General features: G+C 39.9%; 2 protein-coding genes across 14 annotated transcripts in view; one reads left to right on the forward strand and one right to left on the reverse strand.

Annotated features, from left to right (window-relative positions):
• Window positions 1-24,472, forward strand: part of WDR76 (WD repeat domain 76) — a 52,498-nt gene that overhangs the window by 22,712 nt on the left and 5,314 nt on the right. Inside the window, exons 9-15 of one of the 6 annotated variants that reach the window (XM_035259511.3) lie at window positions 3,755-3,913; window positions 8,484-8,701; window positions 9,604-9,756; window positions 12,645-12,698; window positions 17,978-18,192; window positions 18,876-18,926; window positions 19,099-20,221. In XM_035259511.3, coding sequence (XP_035115402.2) covers window positions 3,755-3,913; window positions 8,484-8,701; window positions 9,604-9,756; window positions 12,645-12,698; window positions 17,978-18,192; window positions 18,876-18,926; window positions 19,099-19,109 — 861 coding nt within the window. In that variant the 3' untranslated portion in view covers window positions 19,110-20,221. Of the gene's footprint in view, window positions 1-3,754; window positions 3,914-8,483; window positions 8,702-9,603; window positions 9,757-12,644; window positions 12,699-13,372; window positions 13,945-14,316; window positions 16,582-17,977; window positions 18,256-18,875; window positions 18,927-19,098; window positions 20,222-24,472 lie in introns of those variants that run through there. The other 5 variants (XM_035259510.3, XM_054239562.2, XM_078334141.1 and 2 more) reach the window with 5 other exon arrangements.
• FRMD5 (FERM domain containing 5) overlaps window positions 22,335-24,472 on the reverse strand; it is a 368,823-nt gene continuing 366,685 nt past the window's right edge. For all 8 annotated transcript variants that reach the window (XR_013520906.1, XR_004729640.3, XR_013520907.1 and 5 more), the window contains one exon: window positions 22,335-24,388. Coding sequence is in view for 4 of the 8 variants with exons in the window: in XM_009005348.5 (XP_009003596.1) it covers window positions 24,375-24,388 (14 nt within the window). In the remaining 4 variants the exon portion in view is untranslated. The remainder of the gene's footprint in view (window positions 24,389-24,472) is intronic.

Consider the following 24,472-nt stretch of genomic DNA (forward strand, 5'->3'; position numbering starts at 1 on the left):
CAGTCCTTTAGGAAGCTGAGGTGGGCAGATGATGAGGTCAAGAGATAGAGACTATCCAGCCCAACATGGTGAAACCTCGTCTCTACTAAAAATACAAAAAGTAGGTGGGCACCTGTACTCCAAGCTACTTGGGAGGCTGAGGCAGGACAATCACTTGAACCTGGGAGGCAGAGGTTGTAGTGACCCGAGATCCTGCCACTGCACTCCAGCCTGGGTGACAGAGTGAGACTCCATCTAAAAAAAAGAAAAATAAAGCAGTTAAAGATGATCCAACAAATGGAACAGAAAGTATATTCAGACAATTTTCCTGCAATTAAGGCAGAATTGAATTGGCAGTTGAATGTGTACACCATGTTCCAGGAATATGAGAAACTTACTAAATCTTTTTGTTTGTTTGTTTTGGAGACAGAATTGCGCTCCATCACCCAGGTTGGAGTGCAGTGGTGAGATCTCAGATCACTGCAACCTCCGCCTCCCGGGTTCAAGAGATTCTCCTGCCTCAGCCTCCTGAGTAGCTCCAACTACAGGTGCGCAGCACCACACCCGGCTAATTTTTGTATTTTTAATAGAGATGGGGTCTCACCATACTGGCCAGGCTGGTCTCAAACTCCTGACCTCATGATCTACCCACCTCGGCCTCCCAAAGTGCTTGGATTACAGGTGTGAGCCACCACACTCTGCCTTTTTTTTTTTTTGATGCAGAGTCTCACTCTGTCCCCCAGGCTGGAGTGCAGTAGCGTAATTCCGCTCACTGCAACCTCTGCCTCCCAAGTGCAAGCGATTCTCCTGTCTCAACATAGTGAAACCCCATCTCCACTAAAAATACAAAAATGAGCTAAGTGTGGTGGTGAGCGCCTGTAATCTCAGCTACTCAGGAGTCCTAGGCAGGAGAATCACTTGAACCCAGGAGGCAGAGGTTACAGTGAGCCAAGATCATGTCACTGCACTCCAGCCTGGGCTACAGAGTGAGACTCCATCTCAAAAAAAAATAAAAAGAGACTGTTGAAGGTAGGGTGAGAATAATATTCTCAAATCAATAATCAATAGAAATTGTCTAAAATTAACAGTTTAAAAAATAAAAAGCCACTGGGCATGGTGGCTCATACCTGTAATCCCAGCACTTTAGGAGGCTGAGGTGGGTGGATCATGAGGTCAGGTATTCAAGACCAGCCTGACCAACATGATGAAACCCTGTCTCTACTAAAACTACAAAAATTCGCTGGGCGTGGTGGCCTGCACCTGTAATCCCAGCTTCTAGGTTGGCTGAGGCAGGAGAATTGCTTGAACCTGGGAGGGAAAGGTTGCAGTGAGCTGAGGCGACATTGTACTCCATCCTGGGTGACAAAGCAAGACTCTATCTCAAAAAAATAAATAAATAAAAAGCTTAATGACTACAGTTGCTTCTTCTTTTTTTTTTTTTTTTTTTTTGAGACGGAGTTTTGCTGTTTTTACCCAGACTGGAGTGCAATGGCACGATCTCGGCTCACCGCAACCTCCGCCTTCTAGGTTCAAGCAATTCTCCTGCCTCAGCCTCCCGAGTAGCTGGGACTACAGGTGCGCACCACCATGCCCAGCTAATTTTTGTATTTTTAGTAGAGATGGGGTTTCACCTCGTTGACCAGGATGGTCTCAATCCCTTGACCTCGTGATCCACCCGCCTCGGCCTCCCAAAGTGCTGGGATTATAGGCGTGAGCCACTGCGCCTGGCCTGCTTCTTGTTTTATACTTTTGTCATTGTAGGAGATAATGTCTCTGTAAATACTTGAAGTTTAAAAATTCCTTAACTTCATGTTCTTAAATTATTTTGACATCTTTGTATGTACCTATACAGATAGAATGACAGAGAAGAAATTTTACAAAAGGACCATGTGATATATGCCATTTTAAATTGCATTGAATTTGACTATAAAGATGTCTGTAATAATACTCAGTATTTTCATGATAATTTTGGCTAATTTTAGATTTGGAAAGTTTTTTTTTTTTTCTGAGACGGAGTTTTGCTCTTGTTGCCCAGGCTGGAGTGCAGTAGTGTGATCTTGGATCAATGCAGCCTCCTCCTCCTGGGTTTAAGCAATTCTGCCTCAGCCTTTCAAGTAGCCAATATTACAGGCATGTGCCACCATGCCCGGCTAAGTTTTGTATTTTTAGTAGAGGCAGGGTTTCACCATGTTGGTCAGGCTGGTCTCAAACTGCAGACCTCAGGTGATGCCCCCGCCTCGGCCTCGCAAAGTGCTGGGATTACAGGTGTGAGCCATTACACTGGTCCTGGAGTGATTTTTTTTTTCTTGAGACAGAGTCTCACTCTGTCACTCAGGCTGGAGTGCAGTGGCAATATCTTGGCTCACTGCATGCCTCCTCCACTTCTCCGGTTCAAGCAGTTCTCTGCTTTAGCCTCCCTAGTAGCTGGGATTACAGTCACCCACCACCACCTGCAGCTAATGTTTGTATTTTTAGGAGAGATGAGGTTTCACCATCTTGGCCAAGCTGGTCTTGAACTCCTGACCTTGTGATCCACCTGCCATGGCCTACCAAAGTGCTGGGAATACAGGTGTGAGCCACTCTACCCGTGGTCTGGAGTGATTTTTTTTTAAAACATCCATCTTTGTACATTTCTGCATTGTTTTTGAGTTCTTTATAACAAGAGAAAGGTTTGCTTTTCTAGAAAATAAATGCAGGGCCGGGTGCGGTGGCTCAAGCCTGTAATCCCAGCACTTTGGGAGGCCGAGGCGGGTGGATCATGAGGTCAAGAGATCGAGGCCATCCTGGTCAACATGGTGAAACCCTGTCTCTACTAAAAATACAAAAAATTAGCTGGGCATGGTGGTGTGCGCCTGTAATCCCAGCTACTCAGGAGGCTGAGGCAGGAGAATTGCCTGAACCCAGGAGGCGGAGGTTGCGGTGAGATCGTGCCATTGCACTCCAGCCTGGGTAACAAGAGCGAAACTCTGTCTCAAAAAAAAAAAAAGGAAATAAATGCTATAAACAAATATGCCAGTAATTTCCAACTCTGGTAACAGGAAGAGTATGTATGATGATAATTTTTCTTTTTTCCCCCTTATAAAAATATTTCATTTAAAATTAAAAGAAAGTGCTTTACCATTTCAGAGTAGACTAAGCCGGATTTGGAGGTGATGCTTTGTCTGGTTCATAATATGCCACACGGCATACCAACATAACTTACTTTGATCTGAAAAGTGACTTCTCAGGAGTTGGCAATCCATTGTGGAAAGGGTAGTCCTTAGAAGTAGGTATATTAATATGGAAATTCAAATACATATATTTTAATGGTGTATTTAGAGGACAAAATTCGTTTAAAAGTATCATTTTTGTGCCAGGACCAAATACCTTGTGAAAATTATGCTGAGAATGAGTAATTTAATATTATACAGAAGCCTGCTGCAGAAGCAAAGTGATAAGATACTGATACTGTTTTGGTTAGCAATTATACCATATGTGAAATAAAGAGTAGATTTCTCATTTTCTGAGGATTTTATGAACTCACAGTGATATATAAGGTAGTACATTAGTTGTAGAAAGCTGGTCACTTAAAATTAATGTGACTTGGTATTGTTGGATTGATAACTACATAAAGTTTCTAGTTCTGACTTTCTGAAGGGGAGAGTGGTTACAATTATAGACTAAGAAAAGCCTGAATATAATCCAGTGTAAATTCTTTAATGACATATATTAGCATAGCAAAAATCACTACTTTTCACTAGTGTTTTCTCTCCCCTCACTCCCAACTCTTTTCCAGACCCAGCAACCTAAAGAAGATGGAGTTTATGTTTTTCATCCCCATAGTCAGCCAGTTAGCTGTCTTTACTTTTCACCAGCCAATCCGGCCCACATACTGTCGCTAAGCTATGATGGCACGTTACGCTGTGGGGATTTTTCCAGGGCTGTTTTTGAAGAGGTAAATGTTAATGTGTTTACATGCTGACCTCAGATGATATTCTGGATTATTTATGAAATGTCCCATGAATTATGTCAATCATATTGGGAGAAGTGGTATAGCGGAAAGACTTTGAGAAATACACTAAGTTCAAATCCCAGATCATCTATTACTAGTTGTATGACCTTAACAAGTTGCTTAACCTCTTTGTGCCTCACTTTCCTTAGTTGTGAAATGGGATATAACAGTACTGATCTTATAGGGTTGTCATGAGAATTTAATGAGTTTATGCAGATAAAATACTTAGAACAGAGCCTAGCACATAGTATGTGTTTGCGCTTGTTAATTTTTTTTCCCCGGAGCTTTTAAATAAAGGAACTTACTCTTCTGTTTTTAGGCATAAGACTTATATTTGGCTGGGTGTGGTGGCTCATGCTTGTAATCCCAGTACTTTGGGAAGCCAAGGTGGGAGGCTCACTGAAGGCCAGGAGTTCCAGATCAGCTTGGGGAACATGGCGAGACCTTGTCTCTACCAAAAATAAAAGATATTAGCTGGGTGTGGTGGTATGTGCCTGTAGTCTCAGCTACTCAGGAGGCGGAGATGAGAGGATCAGTTTTGCCAAGGAGACTGAGGCTGCAGTAAAGCCGTGATCACTTCATTGCACTTAAGCCTGGGCAACAGAGTGAGATCCTCTCTCAAAATAAAATATCTTCTACTTAATGTTTAAAACAAACATACCGTTTGAGATGAACTTTCAGATTTGCTTAACTGAGATTGCCTCAATAAGAGAATTATTATAAGTTGAACTTTGTTTTTTATTTTTTTGAGACAGAATTTCACTCTTGTCACCCAGGCTGGAGTGCAGTGGTACAATCTCAGCTCACTGAAACCTCTGCTTGGCTTACTGCAACCTCCCCTCGGCTCACTGCAACCTCTGCCTCCTAGGTTCAAGTGATTCTCCTGCCTCAGCCTCCTGAATAGGTGGGATTACAAGCGCCCACCACCACGCCTGCCTAATTTTTGTATTTTGTGTGTGTGTGTGTGTGTGTGTGTGTGTGTGTGTGGAGATGGAGTCTTGCTCTGTTGCCCAGGCTGGAGTGCAGTGCCTTTATCTTGATTCACTGCAACCTCCACCTCCTGGGTTCAAGTAATTCTGCCTCAGTTTCCCAAGTAGCTGGGACTGTAGACTCATGCCACCATGCCTGGGTAATTTCTTTTGTATTTTAGTAGAGATGGGGTTTCACTGTGTTGGCCAGGCTGGTCTCAAACTCCTGGCCTCAGGTGACCTGCACACATTGGCCTCCCAAAGTGCTGGGATTACAAGTGTGAGCCACCACGCTCGGCCATAAGTTGAACTTAAAAAATATATAGATTTTAATATTTGTAAAACTTAGGATGAAAATTTAAATGTAGATCTTTATCCTTTATCTTATTTTGAATGGGATTTAAAAAATTTTTAGAGATTGTCAGTTTAAGAGCAATTTGTATGTGATACACAATGCAGAAAACCATATACTCATTACTGAAGTTACTTTGAAGTTACTAATTGATGATCAAGTTTATGCCTTACTTTTTTTTATATAGGCCAGTGCTCAAAATTAACACATTCTGATATTTTTGCAATTATTCTAAATATGTACAGATGGTTCATAATTATTACCATTACTGTTTTGGAGACTGAGTCTCACTGTTGCCCAGACTGGAGTGCAATGGTGTGATCTCCGCTTACTGCAACCTTCACTTCTTGGGTTCAAGCGATTCTCCTGCCTCAGCCTCCCGAGTAGCTGGGATTATAGGGATTACAGGTGCCCGCCATCATGCCTGTAATCCCAGCATTTTGGGAGGCCGAGGAGGGAAACCCCATCTTTACTAACAATACAAAAATTCGCTTGGCGTGGTAGTGTGCATCTGTTGTCCCAGCTACTCGGGAGTCTGAGGCATGAGAATTGCTTGAACCTGGGAAGTGGAGGCTGCAGTAAGCCGTGATTGTGTCACTGCAGTCCAGTCTGGGTGACAGAGGGAGACACTCAAAAAAGAGAAATATGTTACATACGATACAATTTACCATTTTAGGTGTACAGTTCTGTCAGTTTTGGTGAATTGCGTACACCTATGTAACCATCATAATCAATATATGGAGCCAGGAGCCTTGGCTCACACCTGTAATCCCAGCACTTTGGGAGGCTGAGGCAGGTGGATCACTTGAGATGAGGAGTTTGAGACCAACGTGGCAAAACCCCATCTCTCCTAAAAAAAAAAAAAAAAAAAAAAAATACAAAAATTAGCCAGGCATGGGGGCTCATGCCTGTAATCCTAGCTATCCGGAGGCTAGGGCAGGGAGAATCGCTTGAACCCAGGAGGTGGAGGTTGCAGTGAGCCAAGATTGCATCACTGCACTCCAGCCTGAGTGACGGAGTGAGACTCTATCTCAAAAAAAATACGTGTGTGTGTGTGTGTGTGTATGTGTGTGTGTATATAAAATTTCCATCTCCTCCAAAATTGCATTATGATCTTTTGTAGTCATTCTCCTTCCACTGCCTGCAATCCCTGGCAACCACTAATGTGATTACTGTCCCTATTAATTTTGTCTTTTCCTGAATGTCAAGCAATTGGAATTATATGTAGCCTTTTTTTTTCTGGCTTCTTTTACCTAGTGTAACACTTTGAAGATTAATTCATGCTGTTGCATATATTTGTAATTTGTTCCTGATTCTACTGACTGAACAGTTACCTTATGTTAGGCGCTACCTTGAGTGTGTTTATATACATCAAGTTTATAACATCTTAGAAAATGGGTAATGTGTATTTAACAGGTGAAAAAATTGAGGCAAAGAGAGGTTTATGAGGTTGCTCAAGGACATAGATGGCAGAACAAGAATTTACACTAGGGTTTGTCTGACTCCAAAGCCCCTGCTCTTAACAATGTAAATATACTGCGTATGTCAGGTTTTATTTGTATATATTGATCTTTTTGGTGGGCTTGGGGGTTGTGATGCCTCTAGTATATTAATTTGTTATTCTTAGTTGATAATACTTGTTATTAGAACTAAAAATTAGCAATTCGTGATTCAGCAATAAGAATTGTGGTCATCCTCTCTTAGATGATAGAAAGATTTATTTTTTTGTTCTTTATATATATGAATCCTAAACCCAAAGTGATTGCATTGTGGATTACATGTGATTAAAAACTTAATAACATGCTCATGGTAAAATATTTACAGGAAATCAGATATGAAAGTAAATCTGCCTGTCCTTCATTCCCATTATTCACAAGTAATCATTGTTTTATATCTTGAATATGCTTTCAGAAAGTGCACTTATGCTTACAAGCATATAGTTATACGTTTTTTGTTTTTTGTTTGAGACAGAGTCTCCCTCTTTCACCAGGAGCCAGGCTGGAGTGCAGTGACACAATCTTGGCTCACTGCAACCTCCGCCTCCTAGCTTCAAGCAATTCTCCTGCCTCAGTCTCCTGAGTAGCTGGGACTACAGGCGTATGCCGCCACATCGAGATAATTTTTGTATTTTAGTTAGAGACGGGGTTTCACTGTGTTGGCCAGGATGGTCTTGGTCTCTTGACCTCATGATCCACCTGCCTTGGCCTCCCAAAGTGGTGAGATTACAGGCGTGAGCCACCGCACACGGCCTAGTTATACATTTTTTTCTCCTCTTCTTTGTACTAATGGATTCATACTAATATATGTAGCCTTTTGCAACTCTTTTCACTTAGTAGTATATTTTGGATAGTTAATAATATAAAACTACCTTATTCTTTTTAGCATTGCATGGTATTTCAAAGCAGAGATGGACCATCATTTATTTAACCAGACCTCTCTTGGTGGATATTTAAATTGCTTCTTCTTATAAGCAGTCTTGCAGCAGGCATTGTTATAGATCTTAGTAAAATTACTGAGTCAAAAAGTATAAGCATTAAACATTTTGATAGATGTAGCCTGACTAACTGTCAAAAAATGTATATATTTACTCTTCTGCTAAGATTAGGTGAGCATTCAGCTGTGCATCTTGGACTTGGTTGGCAAAGTTACCTTGCATATTGGGATTAATATTAATTTCTGTTGGGTAGAATTCTGATTCAGTTATTTTCCTGTTAAGTTTGAAGGGTAGATCTGGAACTGAGGTTTATTGGGTTTGAGAAATTTGGGATGTAGCCCTGACATGGGTAGATGGGCCATTTAATTATAGGCAAGTCTCACAGCTGATCAGTGCCTTTCCTTCTTTCTTTTTTTTTTTAATTTTCAGGTAGATGGAATAAGTTCTAATGTTCAGTAGCAGACGTAGGGTAACTATAGTTAAAAACAGTGTATTGTATCTTTTAAAATAGCCAGAAGAGAGGACTTGAAATGATTTGAAATGATATAAACACATAGAAATGACAAATATTCAAAGTGTTGGATATCCTAAATATCCTGATTGTGTTTCCATTGTGTCCTGTGCATATGATGGGAATGATGGGAAAATAAGTGAGGTTATTTGAGTAAAGTGTTTTATAACCCTTTACCAAAGAATTTATGCTCTGGTTTTCTTTACAAGAGGAATGTGATACAAGCTGATTGGTACTTATATTTTTAGGTGTATAGAAATGAAAGAAGTAGCTTTTCCTCCTTCGACTTCTTGGCAGAAGATGCCTCCACTTTAATAGTAGGACACTGGGATGGAAAGATGTCACTGGTGGATAGACGGACACCTGGAACTTCTTATGAGAAACTTATCAGTTCTTCTATGGGAAAAATAAGAACTGTTCATGTCCACCCAGTGCATAGACAGTATTTTATCACTGCTGGATTGAGGTATGGTCTTTATAAGGCTTTATGACTTAGACCTTTTAATGTCACAATTACCTGGTTTAGTTTGGTTGTCAAAGATACCTGACTTTGTAATACCCAAAGGCCAAGTACTTTCCCTTTCTGTACTGATTGAAACGTTTTTGAGTGATTTTTTTTATTTTTTGGAAAAGGAGAAATTCTTTTAGATTTAATAAATAGGTGAAAATGCTGAAATAAATTTTTGTTTTCCTTGGCATTACATGCATTTACTTTTAATCGTATGAGAAGAACATTGAAATTTTAAGGGGAAGAAAAGTTGTATGTGACCTATTTGGTCTGTGTTAACTTTTTTCTTCGAAGGATTGAAAAATCAGTTAGAAACTTGATGGCTGGGCGTGGTGGCTCATGCCTGTAATCTCAGCACTTTGGGAGGCTGAGGCAAGCAGATCCCTTGAGGTCAGGAGTTCAAGACCAGCCTGGCCACTATGGTGAGATACTATCCCTACTAAAATACAAGAATTAGCCAGGTGTGGTGGCACACACCTATAATCCCAGCCACTGAGGAGGCTGAGACAGCAGAATCACTTGAACAAGAGAGGCGAAAGTTGCAGTGAGCCAAGATCGCACCACTGTACTCCAGTCTGGATGACAGAGCGAGACTTTGTCTCAAAAAACCAAAATAAAGCAAAACAAAACTTGCCTTTCTGTGCACGCTGGTTACCTGTATCTACTATAGTTTTGGGATGTGTCTAATATTTTACTTGTTATCTATACCACTTTTGGGAAAATTACAGATTATTAGAGGTTTCTGTCTTAAATGTTTTTCAGTATAGCAAATATGTGAGTGTCTAATGTATCTTTAGTCCTGTTGTAGAATCTCGTTACATCTGCTATGGCAACACTGATCATTGTTTCTGCCATTACAGGGATATTCATATTTATGATGCAAGGCACCTGAATTCCAGGGGAAGTCAGCCTTTGATTTCTTTGACTGAACATACAAAGAGCATTGCTTCTGCCTATTTTTCACCTCTTACTGGTAACAGAGTGGTGACTACATGTGCTGATTGTAATCTGAGGTAAATTGGGAAGGCAGAAATACATTTTTAAGGAATCTGAGGAGTCTGTAACTACTGTGTTAGTCAAAAGCTTTGTTTACTGCTGTTCCTATTAAACTGCTCGTGTTACTGTTTTGTAGTCATATCTCGGTTCCCAAAGACCAGTGACCTGTATTTAATGGCTTTTCAGCAGTTTTTGAAATTTCCTTGAGACTGGTAAAGGTCCATATCTACCCTGGGGGGTTTATGGTCAGGTTTCCCTTTTAGCACTGAAGAATCCCAGAAACCAGGCTGCATAGCATTCTGAAAAGGAGATAATTTTAGCATACTTTGGGGTCAGTGGGATTTATTCCACAAGTGAAGTGCTGAATGGAAATTGCAGAGTCCCCGACATTGGGCAGACTGAAAATAGCAAAAACTGGGATGCTATACAAACTGTTGGTTGGATATGGTTTTATATTTCTAGGGTTTTAGCTTTAGTACTTTTTTTTTTTCTTTTTGAGACAGAATCTCATTCCTTTGCCAGGTGCCAGGCTGGAGTGCAGTGGCGCGATCTTGGCTCACTGCAACCTCCGCCTCCCGGGTTCAAGCAATTCTCCTGACTCTGCCTCCCGAGTAGCTGGGACTATAGGCGTGCGCCACCATGCCCAGCTAATGTTTTGTATTTTTAGTAGAGATGGGGTTTCACCATGTTGGTCAGGATGGTCTCAATCTCTTGACCTCGTGATCGGCCTGTCTAGGCCTCCCAAAATGCTGGGATTACAGGCGTGAGCCACCGCGCCCGGCCAGCTTTAGTATCTTTCTATAGCTACTGCCTAAAAATGGACTCAAAGTGTAATATAAACCAGTTGATCAGAAAACAGTGTCAGTGAAGGTATCGGGAACAAAGGAAAATTATTTTGTTCTCTTTTAGAATCCCTGATTTTGCTTAAAATTGCAAGCACTTCTCAGTTTATGAGCGTTTTTACCTTAAGTGATTTTGGAATTCATATATTACTCAGTTGAATGTATACTGTGCACCAGGCTCCAGAATGGCACCCAATTTCTGTTTAAACCCATGTATTGGGAAGAGCATGGTCTGCAGTGTGTGAGAGATGTCCAGTTAGTTTCTAGCAAAGTCTGTATTACCAGATGGTGCAGAAAGTGAGTCACCAGGAATGGTAGGCCAGCGTCTCCTTTCCACTCATGCAGTTTTCTTTGTCTCAAGGGCTACCTGTTCTGTTCCTGTTCATTTACACTGCAGTTTACTCTTGTTACATTAACTGTTAGTGGTTTGACTTTCTCCTAATCTATTTAGGCCATAAGCTTTAGTGCCTAGAAACCACATAGAAAAGCTAGGCACAAGGAGAAGAGAAGAAGTTGGAGATGCTTTTAGTTTTCTTTTTTCTTTTTTTTTTTTAATACAGGGTTTCACCATGTTGGCCAGGATGGTCTCTATTTCTTGATCTTGTGATCCGCCCGCCTCAGCCTCCCAAAGTGCTGCTGGGATTACAAGCGTGAGCCGCTGCGCCCAGTGCTTTTGGTTTTCTTTTGCTGAGGTGCTCAGTGGAGGCTTTTAGACTCCTCTACAACTGTTGTATAAAAACTGCTCTATTTGGCCAGGTGCAGTGACTCATGCCTATAATCCCAGCATTTCTGAGGTGGATCAGTTGAGCCGAGGAGTTCGAGACCAGCCTGGGCAACATAGGGAGACCTTGTCTCTACAGAAAAAAATTAGCCAGTTGTGGTAGTGTGCGCTTATAGTCCCAACTACCTGGGAGGCTGAGGTGGGAGGCTCACTTGAGCCTGGCAGGTTGAGGCTTCAGTGAGCTGTGACAGCGCCATTGCACTTCAGCCTGGGCATCACAATGAGATGCTGTCTCTTGAAAAACCAAAATACAACTCCTCTCCTTGGTTACTGGCTGGTCTTAGTGTGGAAATTACGCTATCAGGCCTTCAACTGGTAAGTCGCAGGGAAACTGCTGTTGATACATGGATGTACTTTTAGGTAATTTGTACATTTTCAGACCACATCCTTTATGTCCCATATTATTGTGAATTGTGAATATAGTTTGACAGTTCACTTTAGAATGTACATTTTAAGTTTGGAGTAATAGTGTTTAAATAAATTATTGCTATTTATCATTTATCATTCATTTTTTTTTTTTCAGACAGGATCTTTTTGTTGCCCAGACAGGCGTGCAGTGGCATAATCATGGCTCACTGCAATCCTGACCTGCTGGGCTCCAGCAATCCTACTGCCTCAGCTTCCCAAGTAGCTGGGACTACAGGCATTTGCCTAGCTATATATATACTTTTATTTTTTATGGAGATGGGGTCTCACTATATTGCTCAGTCTGGTCTCAAACTCCTGGCCTCAAGTGATCCTCCCACCTTGGCCTCAAAATGCTGAGATTACAGTTGTGAGCCACCACACCCAGCCAAATGATTTCTACACTAAACTATAAGCACTGACTTACTTTATAATACATCTTTAACTTTTGTTTAGTATCTCGGCCAAGACTTGTTAGAGGCTGATCCTACTATTTTTTTTTTCTTTTTTTTAAAGACAGGTTGTGCTCATAGCTTGGTGTAACCTCAAATTCCTGGGCTCAAGCGATCTACTTGCCTCAGCCTCCTGAGTAGCTCGGACTACAGGCATGTGCCCCACGCCCAGCTAATTTTTAATTTTTTTGTACAGATGGGTCTCACTGTGTTGCCTAGGCTGGTCTCAAACTCCTGGACTCAGGTGATCCTCCTGTGGATTATAGGTATAAGCCTCTAAACCTGGCCTAATCCTGCATATTTTTAAATGACAGTTACATATTTCATACCATGAACTAATGAGAAGCTTGTTAAATACACTGATATATGTTTTGTAAAGTTTTTAAGAAAGAAAAGAATGTCTTACTCTCTTCTTTATTTTGCAGAATTTTTGACAGCAGCTGTATATCTCGTAACATTCCTCTCCTCACCACCATCAGGTAGGCTTCTATATGCCAAAAAATGGAGACTGTGGATTACTGTGAACTGTTTGTTGCAGTGCATGCATTAGACATCTGATTGTCAAAGAGTTATAATAGTCCTGATTTTTGCCTACAAACATGCATTGTGTAAGTGTCCCAGTTTGCTAGTTCCTATCCAGAAGGATTCTTACTTCCAGGTTCCCTGTGTCTGTAGAGCCTCAGTCTCTTTTAGTCAGTAGCTGTTCTCTTCTGGTGGGAGATTATTTTTAGTTAAGGTTAATGACTTTATTCTGACCTGAATTACTCATGCTATCTTATTTAAGAAGACTGTAGCTACTCTTTTGCTGATGAGGCTGTCTGAAGTTCTGTTTATTTGTGTCTGTTTATTCTAAACATAGAGGGCTTCCCCATCTTCTCACTTCATTTCTTTGATTATACTCTAGTGTTAACTACTTTGAATTTGTGTATTTTACATCAAACTTTACTCAGATATCCCTTCTTCTAGATATCCCTCTTTGTCAGTATTTACGAAGTTGGAAATAGAGTATGTGATATATGTTGATTGTTTCATGAGTTTTATACTGTATAGAGGCTATATTTAAGTATGTTCATTTTCTTTTTCAGAGGTGTTTCCTTCTTTTCCTTTTTCAAACTTTTTGTTCCATTTCATCAGTTTCTTTTTTTTTCTTCAGGTCCACAATTTTTTATTTTTTTAAAGACAGAGTCTCATTTTGTAGCCCAAGCCTGGAGCACAGTGGCATGATCTCAGCTCACTGCAACCTCCGCCTCCTGAGTTCAAGTGATTCTCGTGCCTCAGCCTCTGGGATTACAGGTGCATGCCACCCCACCTGGCTAATTTTTGTATTTTTAGTAGAGATGAGTTTTCTCCATGTTGGTCAGGCTGATCTCGAACTTCTGATCTCAAGTGATCCACCCACCTTGGCCTCTCAAAGTGCTGGGATTACAGGTGTGAGACACTGTGGCCAGCTTATCTTATTTATTTATATATTTATTTTGAGACAGAGTCTCGCTCTGTCGCCCAGGCTGGAGTGCACTGGCGTGATCTGTGCTCACTGCAGCCTCCACCTCCCAGGTTCAAGCGATTCTCCTGCCTCAGATCCTGAGTAGCTGGGATTACAGGCACACGCCACTATGCCCAGCTAATTTTTGTATTTTTTTTAGTAGAGATGGGGTTTCACCATGTTGGCCAGGCTGGTTTTGAACTCCTGGCTTCAAGTGATCCACCCACCTTGCCCTCCCAAATTGCTGGGATTACAGGCATGAGCCAATGCACCCAGTCTTATTTTTTAATTGACTAATAAAATTGTATATATTTATCATGTATAACATGTTGTTTTGAAATATATACACTGTGGAATGACTAAATCAAGCTAGTTAACATATGTATTACCTAATGTGCTTACCATTTTTTTGTGGTGAGAACACTTAAAATCTGTCAGCAATCTTCAATAATAATATAGTACCTTGTTATTAACTATAGTCATCCTGATGTACAATAGATCTTGAATGTATTCCTCCTATTAACTGAAATTTCATATTCTTTGACTGACATCTCCCCAACCCTTCCCCTCTCTGCCAACCAGTGTTAACCTCTCTCTCTTTTTTTTTAAATTAGATGGGGTTTCACCATGTTGGTCAGAATGGCCTCGATCTCCTGACCTTGTGATCCGCCCGCCTCGGCCTCCTAAAGTGCTGGGATTACAGGCGTGAGCCACGGCGCCCAGCCCCACTCTCTCTCTTTTTTTTTTTTTTTAAAATAAGGGATAGGGTCTTGCTCTGTTGTTCAGTATGGAGTACTGTGGCATGATCATGGCTCACTACAGCTTCAGTCTTCTGGACTCAAGCAGCCTTCCTGCCTTAGCCTCCCAAGTAGCTGGGACTACAGGCACACCACCATGCCCCACTAATTTTAAAAATGTTTTTGTAGAGATGGGATCTTGCTGTTGCCCAGGCTGTCTGGAACTCCTTGCCTCAACTGATCCTCCCACGTGGGCCTCCTGAAGTGTTGACATTACAGGCATGAGCCATCATGTCTGGCCTTACAACTTAGTTATTTTTTAGACTAGTCAAGTGCAGTAGTGAGAAGGTGGGAAAGAGTAGAACAAAGAGTTTGATCTGTAACTGACTGTGAACAGTCAATTGAGATAACTCACTACCTTTAGACCAGCCTCAGCTTTTAAAAATTCCGTGAGTGAGGTCATATGGTATTTGTCTTTCTGTGCCTGGTTGATTTTATTTAACAGAATGTCTCCAGGTTCATCCGTGACAGGATTTTCTTTTTTTAAGTGGGATAATATTCCAATATGTGTGTATACTTCATTTTCTTTATTCATTTATCCATTGATTGATTGATTGCATATCTTAGCTGTGACAGTGAATGTGGGAGTATAGATATTTCATAGAGAGTTCATTTCCTTTGGATATATTCCCAGTAGTGGGATTGCTGGATCATATGGTAGTTCTATTTTTAATTTTTTGAGGAGCCTCCATACTGTTTTCCATTATGGCTGCACCAATTTCCACCAACAATGTACAAGGGTTCCTTCTTGTCCATATCTTTACCAATACTTACTATCTTTTGTTGTTTTGATAGTGGCCATTCTACTAGATGTGAGATGGTATCTCATTGTGGTTTTAACTTGCATTTCACTGATGATTAGTAATGTTGAATATATTTTCATATAATTGATTGGGCATTTGTATGTTTGCTTTTGAGAAGTGTGTATTCAGATCCTTTGCCCATTTTTAAATTGGGTTATTTGTTTCCTTAGTTGAGTTCCTTGTATATTTCAGATGTATGATTTGCAAATATTTTCTCCCATTCCTTAGGTTGTCTCTTTACTTTGATGATGGTATCCTTGGCTGTGCAGAAGCTTTTTAGCTTGGTGTAATCTCATTTGTCTATTTCTGCCTTTGTTGCCCTTCCTTTGGGATTCACATACAAAAAAAAACATCATTGCCTAGGCCAGTGACAGGGAGATTTCTCCCATGTTTTTTTCTAGTAGTTTTAGTTTCAGGCCTTACATTTGTCTTTTTAAAAAATTTATTTTTGTATATGGTGTGAGATATAGTCTAATTTTACTCTTCTGCATGTGGATGCCTAGTTTTCCCAACAACATTTATTGAAGAGACTGTCCTTTCCCTATTTTGTGTTCTTGGCACCTTTATTGAAAATCAATTGATCCTAAGTGTTTGGATTTATCTCTGGACTCTCTGTTCTATTGTTCTTTGTCTCTGTATGCCAGCACGATATGGTTTTGGTTAGTATAGCTTTGCAGTCAGGTAGTGTGATGCCTCTAGCTTTGTTCTTTTTGCTCAAAATTGCTTTGGTTTATTGGGGGATGTTTGTGGTTATATACAAATGTTGAAATTGTTTCTTCTATTTCTGAAAAATGTCCTTGGAATTTTGATAGAGATTGCATTGAGTCTGTAAATCACTTTAGGTAATATGGACATTTTAAACAATATTATGCCTGTTTATGAACATTGTATATCTTTGTATTTGTTTGTGTCTTTTTCAGTTACTTTCACCAGTGTTTTATAGTTTTCAGTGTATAGATCTTTTATGTCCTTTGTTAAATGTATTCCCCTAAGTATTTAAATTTTTTGTAGCTATTGTAAATGAGGTTGATTTCTTCAGTTTTTCAGTTTGTTCATTATTAGTATATAGAAATGCTACTGTTTTCTAGGCCAGGCATGGTGGATTATGCCTGTAATCCCAGCAATTTGGGAGGCCAAAGTGGGTGGATCACTTGAAGTCGGGAGTTTGAGACCAGTCTGGCCAACATGGTAAAACCCTATCTCCACTAAAAATAAGAAAATTGGCCAGGCATTGTGGTGCATACCTATAATCCCAGCTACATGGGAGGCTGAAACACAGAATCTTTTGAACCTGGGAGGTGGAGGTTGTCCAGACTGGGCGACAGAATGAGACTCCATCTCAAAAACAAAAAGCTATTGATTTTTGTATGTTGATTTTGTATACTGCACATTTATTGAAATTTTTAGTTCCAACAGATTTTTGATGGAGTCTTTAGGGTTTTTACCTAGCTTGTTGGTTGCTATGTAGTATTATGTGTTTTTTTTGAGACAGAGTTTTGCTCTTGTCACCCATCATGGAGTGCAATGACATGATCTCGGCTCATTGCAACCTCCACCTTCCATGTTCAAGTGATTCTCCTGCCTCAGCCTCTTGAGTAGCTGGGATTACAGGCATGTGCCACCATGTATTTTTAGTAGAGACAGGGTTTTACCATGTTGGACAGGCTGGTCTCAAACTCCTGACTTCAGGTGATCCACCTGCCTCAGCCTCCCAAAGTGTTGGGATTATAGGTGTGAGCCACTGTGCTCAGCCAGTATTACATGTGTTTATTTTATTATTTTACTTTTTTTTTTTTATTTTTGAGATGGAATCTCACTCTGTCACCCAGACTGGAGTGCAGTAGTACAATCTCAGCTCACTGCAACCTCTGCCTCCTGGGTTCAAGTGATTCTCTTGCCTCAACATCCTGAGTAGCTGGGATTACAGGCAAGTGCCAACATGCCCGGCCAATTTTTGCATTTTTAGTAGAGATGGGGTTTCACCATTTTGGCAGGCTGGTCTTGAACTCTTGACCTCAGATGATCCGCTTGCCTCGGCCTCCCAAAGTTCTGGGAACACAGGTGTAAGCTACTACGCCCAGCCAATTTTTGTATTTTTAGTAGACTGTATTTTACCATGTTGGCCAGGCTGGTCTCAACTCCTGACCTCAGGTGATCCACCAGTCTTCACCTCTAAAGTGCTGGGGTTACAGGTGTGGGTCACTGTGCCCGACCATATTATGCATGTTTTAAAATTTATTGCTGTGTGTGTGTATGTGTATGTAAAAAAAAATTTAGGGTGATTATGCTAGGAGCTAAGAATTTTCCTTAAAGATAGGGTCATTTAAGTGGCAGTGGGAAATGTTTTTCTCTATAGTCCGTACTTTAATGAAAAAGGATTGTTAGTGATATTAAGGTATAGAGACTAAAAGGGCAGTACTTTTATTTATGCTTTTAAGAGCTATAAAGGGCTCCATATGTTTTATTTTGGGAGATTTTTGGATGAGGAGGATATCATCTCTTTCCAGAGTTTCAGCCTGTAGAGAGGGTAAGATAAGGTTGGTGGTAACTCAGTAACTTAATGAGAAGAAACTTGGCAGAGAAAAGTAGCATTTATGAGTAATACCATCTTTACCCTCTGCCCAGTGCTACCTTATTTAACCTTCATTTAAAAAATACATTGTTTTCCTCACTAGGCACAACACTTTCACTGGGCGATGGCTGACCAGGTTTCAAGCCATGTGGGATCCTAAACAAGAAGACTGCGTCATAGTTGGCAGCATGGCCCGTCCACGACGGATAGAAATCTTCCATGAGACAGGAAAGAGAGTGCATTCTTTTGGTGGAGAATGCCTTGTCTCTGTGTGTTCCATCAATGCCATGCACCCAACTCGGTATATTTTGGCTGGAGGTAATTCCAGCGGGAAGATACATGTTTTTATGAATTAAAAAAGCTGCTGAGTTTTTGGTTTAAGAACATCAGTTTGTTCAAATTGACCACTGTCTAAGGAACCTAGTAATTGGCATAGCTTAGTGTGTTTACTTGGTAATGTGTTAAATTTAGGAAATATAAAATTGTTTTATTCATAAAACTATAAGAAGAGTTTACTTTTAGTAAGGGAGAAGTCTTGGAGGTTACTTCTGTAGGATGGGGAGGGAATGTGAGGGGAGGCTGAGGTGCCTTCAGCACTTTTTTTTTTTGAGATGGAGTTTCGCTCTTGTTGCCCAGTCTGGAGTGCAATGGCACGATCTTGACTCACTGTAACCTTTGTCTCCTGGGTTCAAGTGATTCTCTTGCCTCAGCCTCCCCAGTTGCTGGCATTATAGGCACCCGCCACCATACCTAGCTAATTTTTGTATTTTTAGTGGAGACGGGGTTTCACCATGTTGGCCAGGCTGGTCTAGAACTCCTGACCTCAGGTAAGCCACCCATCTCGGCCTCCCAAAGTACTGGGATTACACACCCAGGGCCATCAGCACTTTTAATTCTAACATTATAAATTATAAAGCTTTGACTATTATTAAAAGTTTTTATGAGTTAATGATACGGTTTTGATTCTGTAGTGATACATGGATTTTCGATCTTTTTTATAGTTTGGAATGAATACTTATTTCTAGACTCACACTGGAAGGGGACCTGGAAAGGTAATCTAACTCAGTGATTTTGAAATTTGATTTTTTTTAACTGGGAAATTTTTTTTGCCACCCTCCCTGTAGGTTAAATCTTATGTGAAATGCCAAGATAACTGCTAAGCAGTTTTGGTTTACCCAGGGCGGGGTCTGGATCTCTCTGTGCTTTCCTTTCCCCTTCCTCTAGATGGCTCCTGAGACACAGCCAGGACTCCCAAGCACAGGGTGTGGATCTGCCCTGATCCCTGCATTCCAGTGTAGGATTGCCTCATACCTGTGTTTTTCAGACTGTGGGTTTTTGCTCTTCACATGAAATCAGTTAAATGACAATGACTGGTGTTGAAAAAAATGAAAAGGAAATAATTTGTAAGGAATAGAAAACATATTTAAGTATTGTTTTGTAAAACATATATGCATATATGTTTGTACGTATATATGTTTATGTATATTCTGATGTAAAATACATATATTTTTAATTACTGTAGTACCATGGGTAATGGTTAAAGAAGTGAAAGCTACTGCTTAGAATGTCCCAGTCTTACTTGTCCCCATCTTTAAACTCTCCAAAGGATATTCAATAGTGTTAAGTGAATACCTTCATTCTTATTCATATTTGGGGGAAATGTTATGAAATACTCACCACTTTTGGTATTTCTTTCATCAAAATATTTTCTTTCCAGAAGTGATGGTAATTTCAATGTGTTGTTGGGAGGGGAGCTGCCAGATCAGTTACTTATATTACTGTGTGACATCTATCCAACTTTTTTCATACTTTTTTATTTCCACATACTACTGAAAGACTTATAAATGGCTTTGGCAATATGTTTGACTTCTAGGAGGAAATATTTTCTCACAGTTGTTTATTAGAGAAATACAGTGATATATAATCTCTTTGAGAAACAATTTCTAAATAATTTTCTTTTCTGTAGTTAAAATCTAAGTGTACAAAGGTTTAGTTTCTTAATAGGTTTAGGGGTTTATAAGTAATAGTTCTCGATTTTCTAGTTGACGTAAGTAGGGGAATTGACAAGTGAGATGGAAATATTAATTTATAAAGGGAAAGTAAAGCTAGGTGAGGTTGAATTATAATTATACTGTGCAGGAAACACTATAAAGGCTTTAGGCTACCTTTCTCATTTCTATGCCAGTTAATTTCCTGGGTTCTAGAGTGGTTAGTTCTATGGGAATTGTGTTTTTTAATTTTTTTTAAGATGAGGAAAACTACTCTCAGTCAAATTAGTGCCATCATTTAAGCTTTGAATACCTGGCGGTAATTGCCTGGACTCTTCAATAAACATTAGCAAATTCTTGATGTTTCTCACTTTTGTGGTTCCTTTTGAGATTGTAGTTTTATAAACAGTGCTATTTACATTCAATTTCACTTAATAGAGTTATCTTGAGGCAATGCAGGAAGGAAAGAGAATGAGTAGGGACTTCTTTTTTTTTTTTTTTTTTTGGTTATAATAAACTTTTAATGGAGTAATTGTTTAAATCTGGACAGCACACAAAATTGTCTTCCTTGGGACATTCTTACACTGTAATCTGTAGTGCAAGGCACTTTTCCCAGAGACTTGCTTAGAGCTGTGTGACTTCTGTAATTGTGTGTGTATTATGATTGCTCCCTTCGGGATAAAACCTTTTCTGTAAGTTTGGGCTTTATGTTATCTCTTAAGCTTTGAATTCCACTTGATGGAACGTAAGCTCTGAATTTCACTTGAGTTATTTTATTTTTAAAGATATTCAGCCTTTCGTTATGTGACTTTTCTTTTCTCCTCCTCCCCCTTTCCTTATGTGACTTTTAAGGAAGAAGCAGACAATTGTTGTTTGGGTGGTCAGAGACTTGTTCAGACTAGGAGAGACCACAAATTATTAGGAATTAATAGAATTTGAGTTGCTTAAGTCCTATTTTTAGTATTCTGGTCTTTGAGTTTTCCTTTTCACCAGGAAGATTTTGCAAAGGGAATTCTCCAGGAAAGCAGGGAGCATTGGGGCTGTGGATACAAGGATTTAAATTCTTTCAGCCAATGTACAGTACATGGGGTAGAGTGGGGGAGAAGACATACATGCCTTCTGTATTGTACTGAGAAGAGGAAATCTATGCCCCACCCTAACTAACTTGAGATTCCAAAAACTTTGATGTCCTGTTGGGTTGTCCTTTCTGACTTAGTACATTTCCCCCTGCTTTTTAGTAGGCTGTTGATAGCTAGAAATACCAAGACAGCATAGATTGTATTTTGACTCATTTGGCTATAAATATTTGGATTTTCAAATGAAAAGGTGGAATTTATGATGAAGATAACATTATCATTTTACAGAGCTTAAGGACCATACATTTTATGATACATTTTCCCCATAATGGAAGCTGAGCAAGAGAGAACTGATTAAAAGTGTGCTTAGCTGGTTTTACGCCACTCCATCAGCAGGTTGTAGGGGTCTGAAGAGGAAGCCTGTTCACAAGCTAAAACCAAGTGTGTTCAGGTGCAAAGGAGCTAGATTGTGCTGGAGGAACCCAAAGCAGAGGGAAGTAGGGACTAGAGTCCTACCAGAATGTGTGCACAGGCAGTCCTTGATAAGCTCTCAGCAGAAGGGAGGCTGCTGTGAATTGGCAGGGCCATGGGAAGTCACTCAAGTCCAGTGTTTCTTGTGCTTTTTACTCTTTGGATCACTTCAAGCAAAAACTTATGTCATAAAAACATAAAAAAATTCCACTGGGGATAGGGTGCTGGATAGCATTTTATATGTAGTGGGTACCTCTGAAATTTGGAGGTGAGTAACATAACCTGATTGATTGATTGGTGTTTAGGAAGATGATCTGGCAACAGAAATGGGAGAGTGGAGGGCGGGCAGAATTGAGAAGACAAAGATTATGTAAAAAACTAGCACAATGGATGAAGCCCCCAGTGTCACCTCTTAACCTCATGGAATTTGGAAGACCATTTCCAATTCTGTAGCCACAGAATCATGGTTACATAATTAGATGAGTTAATGCTATTGGGATATATTTTGTAAATATGTGGCTTGTTAATGTAGTGTATCATTCTAGTTCCTTCTTAGTATTTTCTGTGCTCCGACTTACTCCAGGCTTGAGTAAGAACACTGGACCAGAAGTTGGACCATCTGGGTTCTAGTACCACTATTTAATCTTGGGATAGTCACTAGCCTTCTTGGTTTTCCTTATCAGAAAAATGGTTTCCAATTCACTTTAAAATTATTACCACATTTATAGCTTCTCAGTTTCTTACTGTATTTATTTGAGGGTAGGGACAAGGATAACAGGTGGATACAAGCAAAATGATTATTTTATATGGTCCAAGTGAATAGCAGTCAGCTGTGTAAATCCTACTGGTAGCCTTTATCTGTGTTGGTAACTTTAAGGCGGAAAGTAAGACAGGCTATGAGTTAAAGAAAGAGCCCACTCTTCGATGATATTTAAATATTTATTTAAGTTTAAAAATAATAATCTTCATGGCACCAATGATTTTATGCTAACTACATACTGCATATGTAGAAAACGGTACATTGCTTTGAAGGAAAGTGTAACTTAAGAGTTTTTGGCACACAGAAGGTTAACAACTATATTTTTAAATGAAACTAAGAAATTCACATTTGCAGGTAGTTTACCTTCTACTGCTTAAAGATGCAGTACACTACTCTTTAAAGTTTTATTTCCTCTGATAGATGAAGCCATATGGAAACCATTGATTTTTCTAAAATGAGGTAAAATAATTTTGAGAAAAAATGAGAGACATGTTAGAACACAGTATAACCAGGTTAAAAACTTGAACAGTTTTTAATGGTGGAGATATACCGAAAAAGACTAGTTATCAACAAAGGAAGTTTATTATTCAAGCACTATTTGAAAAGCAAACTGAAGGAAACTTTTCTATCCGTATTTTCTGTGGTGAGCCCTGGAAAAAAAATAACCCTAAAGGTTCCTGTTTAGAGAGCAAAATTTAGCTGTTAGAAATGGCATAGACTACTGTTAGAATGCTAGACACAAGGAACATACTAGGATATGGAATACTGCATCTGTCTCTAATGTGAATATGAAAGGTCAGAGTTGAGGCTATCACTTACTGCATAGAAACACCAGATTCTACAAACTGAGGTAGGAGCACTACACTAAAAGGTCATCTGCTATGTTGCATAAGACAGTAGATATCCAGATTAACACCAGCCCCCTGTCTCCTGACAGCCTTTTCATTTCTGGGTCTACTTCTCATGTTAGTCCTGTGCTAAATAAAGCCTTTGCTATGTAGATGACAAGTAGCAGTGGCTAGTTGGTTTTAACTGACCCCTAATCTTTACTAGGATTTCCTTCGGTTTGTATTGTCACGTGATAAATAGATTTTTATAATTCTGCCCAAATTGTTGCTGGTATGGAAATGGTCAGAGAGGTCCTCTTCTTTTCTTAGATTCCACCCATGTTTTAATATTCCAGTATTTGATCTTGCCTATTTGGCATCAGACATCTCTTTGCTGGTTGGTTGGTCGAGCACCCTTTAAACAAGCCTGATGCCTCCACTGGGAAGTAGTCCCAGATGTTTGACAAATGTCAGTCATGGAAACAGAGCTGACTGACATGACTGACCCTCTTCTGCTAACATACTAGTAAGGATCAGTTTCATTGTCTAGATCAGGATTGGCATATTATGGCCTTTAGGACAAATTCAGCTGTTTTCATACAGTTTTATTGGAACACAGCCATGTTCCTTCATTTATATATTATCTATGGCTGTTTTTGTGCTGTGATGGCAGAGTTGGGTAGTTGTGACAGTATGGTGTGCAAAACCAGAATATTTACTGTGTAGCACTTTACAGAAGTTTGTTGACCTCTGGTCTAGATGAAAGGATGTCTTTCTTTAAAATTATACAAATCTCTCCCTAAGAACCCCGATTATTCCACAGTTGTATTCTAAACATGGACATGGTTCTGCTGTCTTGGGACAAAATGGGGAGGTCAAATGACAAGTGACTCATTCTGTTCTGTATTTGGGGCTGTCCAACATTATAGGGTATTAGCAGCTGCTCTACTTTTGTGTGGGTCCAGGAATATGTCCATTGACCATCCTTAAATAAGCCCGCAAGCCCCAGATGACTTAGAATTCTCTCCCTGAGATGAAAACAGGATCTTGTGTGTGATTGGTTTTAGAGTTGAAGAGCTCGGGTCTAGGACCCCACACTCACCCTTCCTGTGCCTGTGCTTCTGCGGTCCAGGGCTTTCCTCCGCAAGGATGGCAATGCTTTCCTAGAAATTATGCAGAGGATGACCCTAGGGGGCAGCACTTCTACATCTAAGTGTTGGTCTCTGCCACAGTCACCTTCTGTTTCGTAGGCATCTCTTAGAAATCCTATTTTTAAAGTTGCTTCTCCTGGTCCCTTCTAAGGCTGTTGATCTTGGAATTCTATTTTCTGAAGCTTTTCATTCTCAGGATCGGTTTCTTTCTTGCATCATTTAGTTCATCAGGCTCTATTTTCTTAATCCATAAAGTAAAAACAAAATATGAATTGTTAAGAAAATAACATTTCGTTGTTAAAATATAAATTGAATTAGTGTTTGG

The sequence above is a fragment of the Callithrix jacchus genome, chromosome 8 (assembly GCF_049354715.1).
Source record: "Callithrix jacchus isolate 240 chromosome 8, calJac240_pri, whole genome shotgun sequence".
In the NCBI taxonomy this organism is placed as follows: domain Eukaryota; kingdom Metazoa; phylum Chordata; class Mammalia; order Primates; family Cebidae; genus Callithrix; species Callithrix jacchus.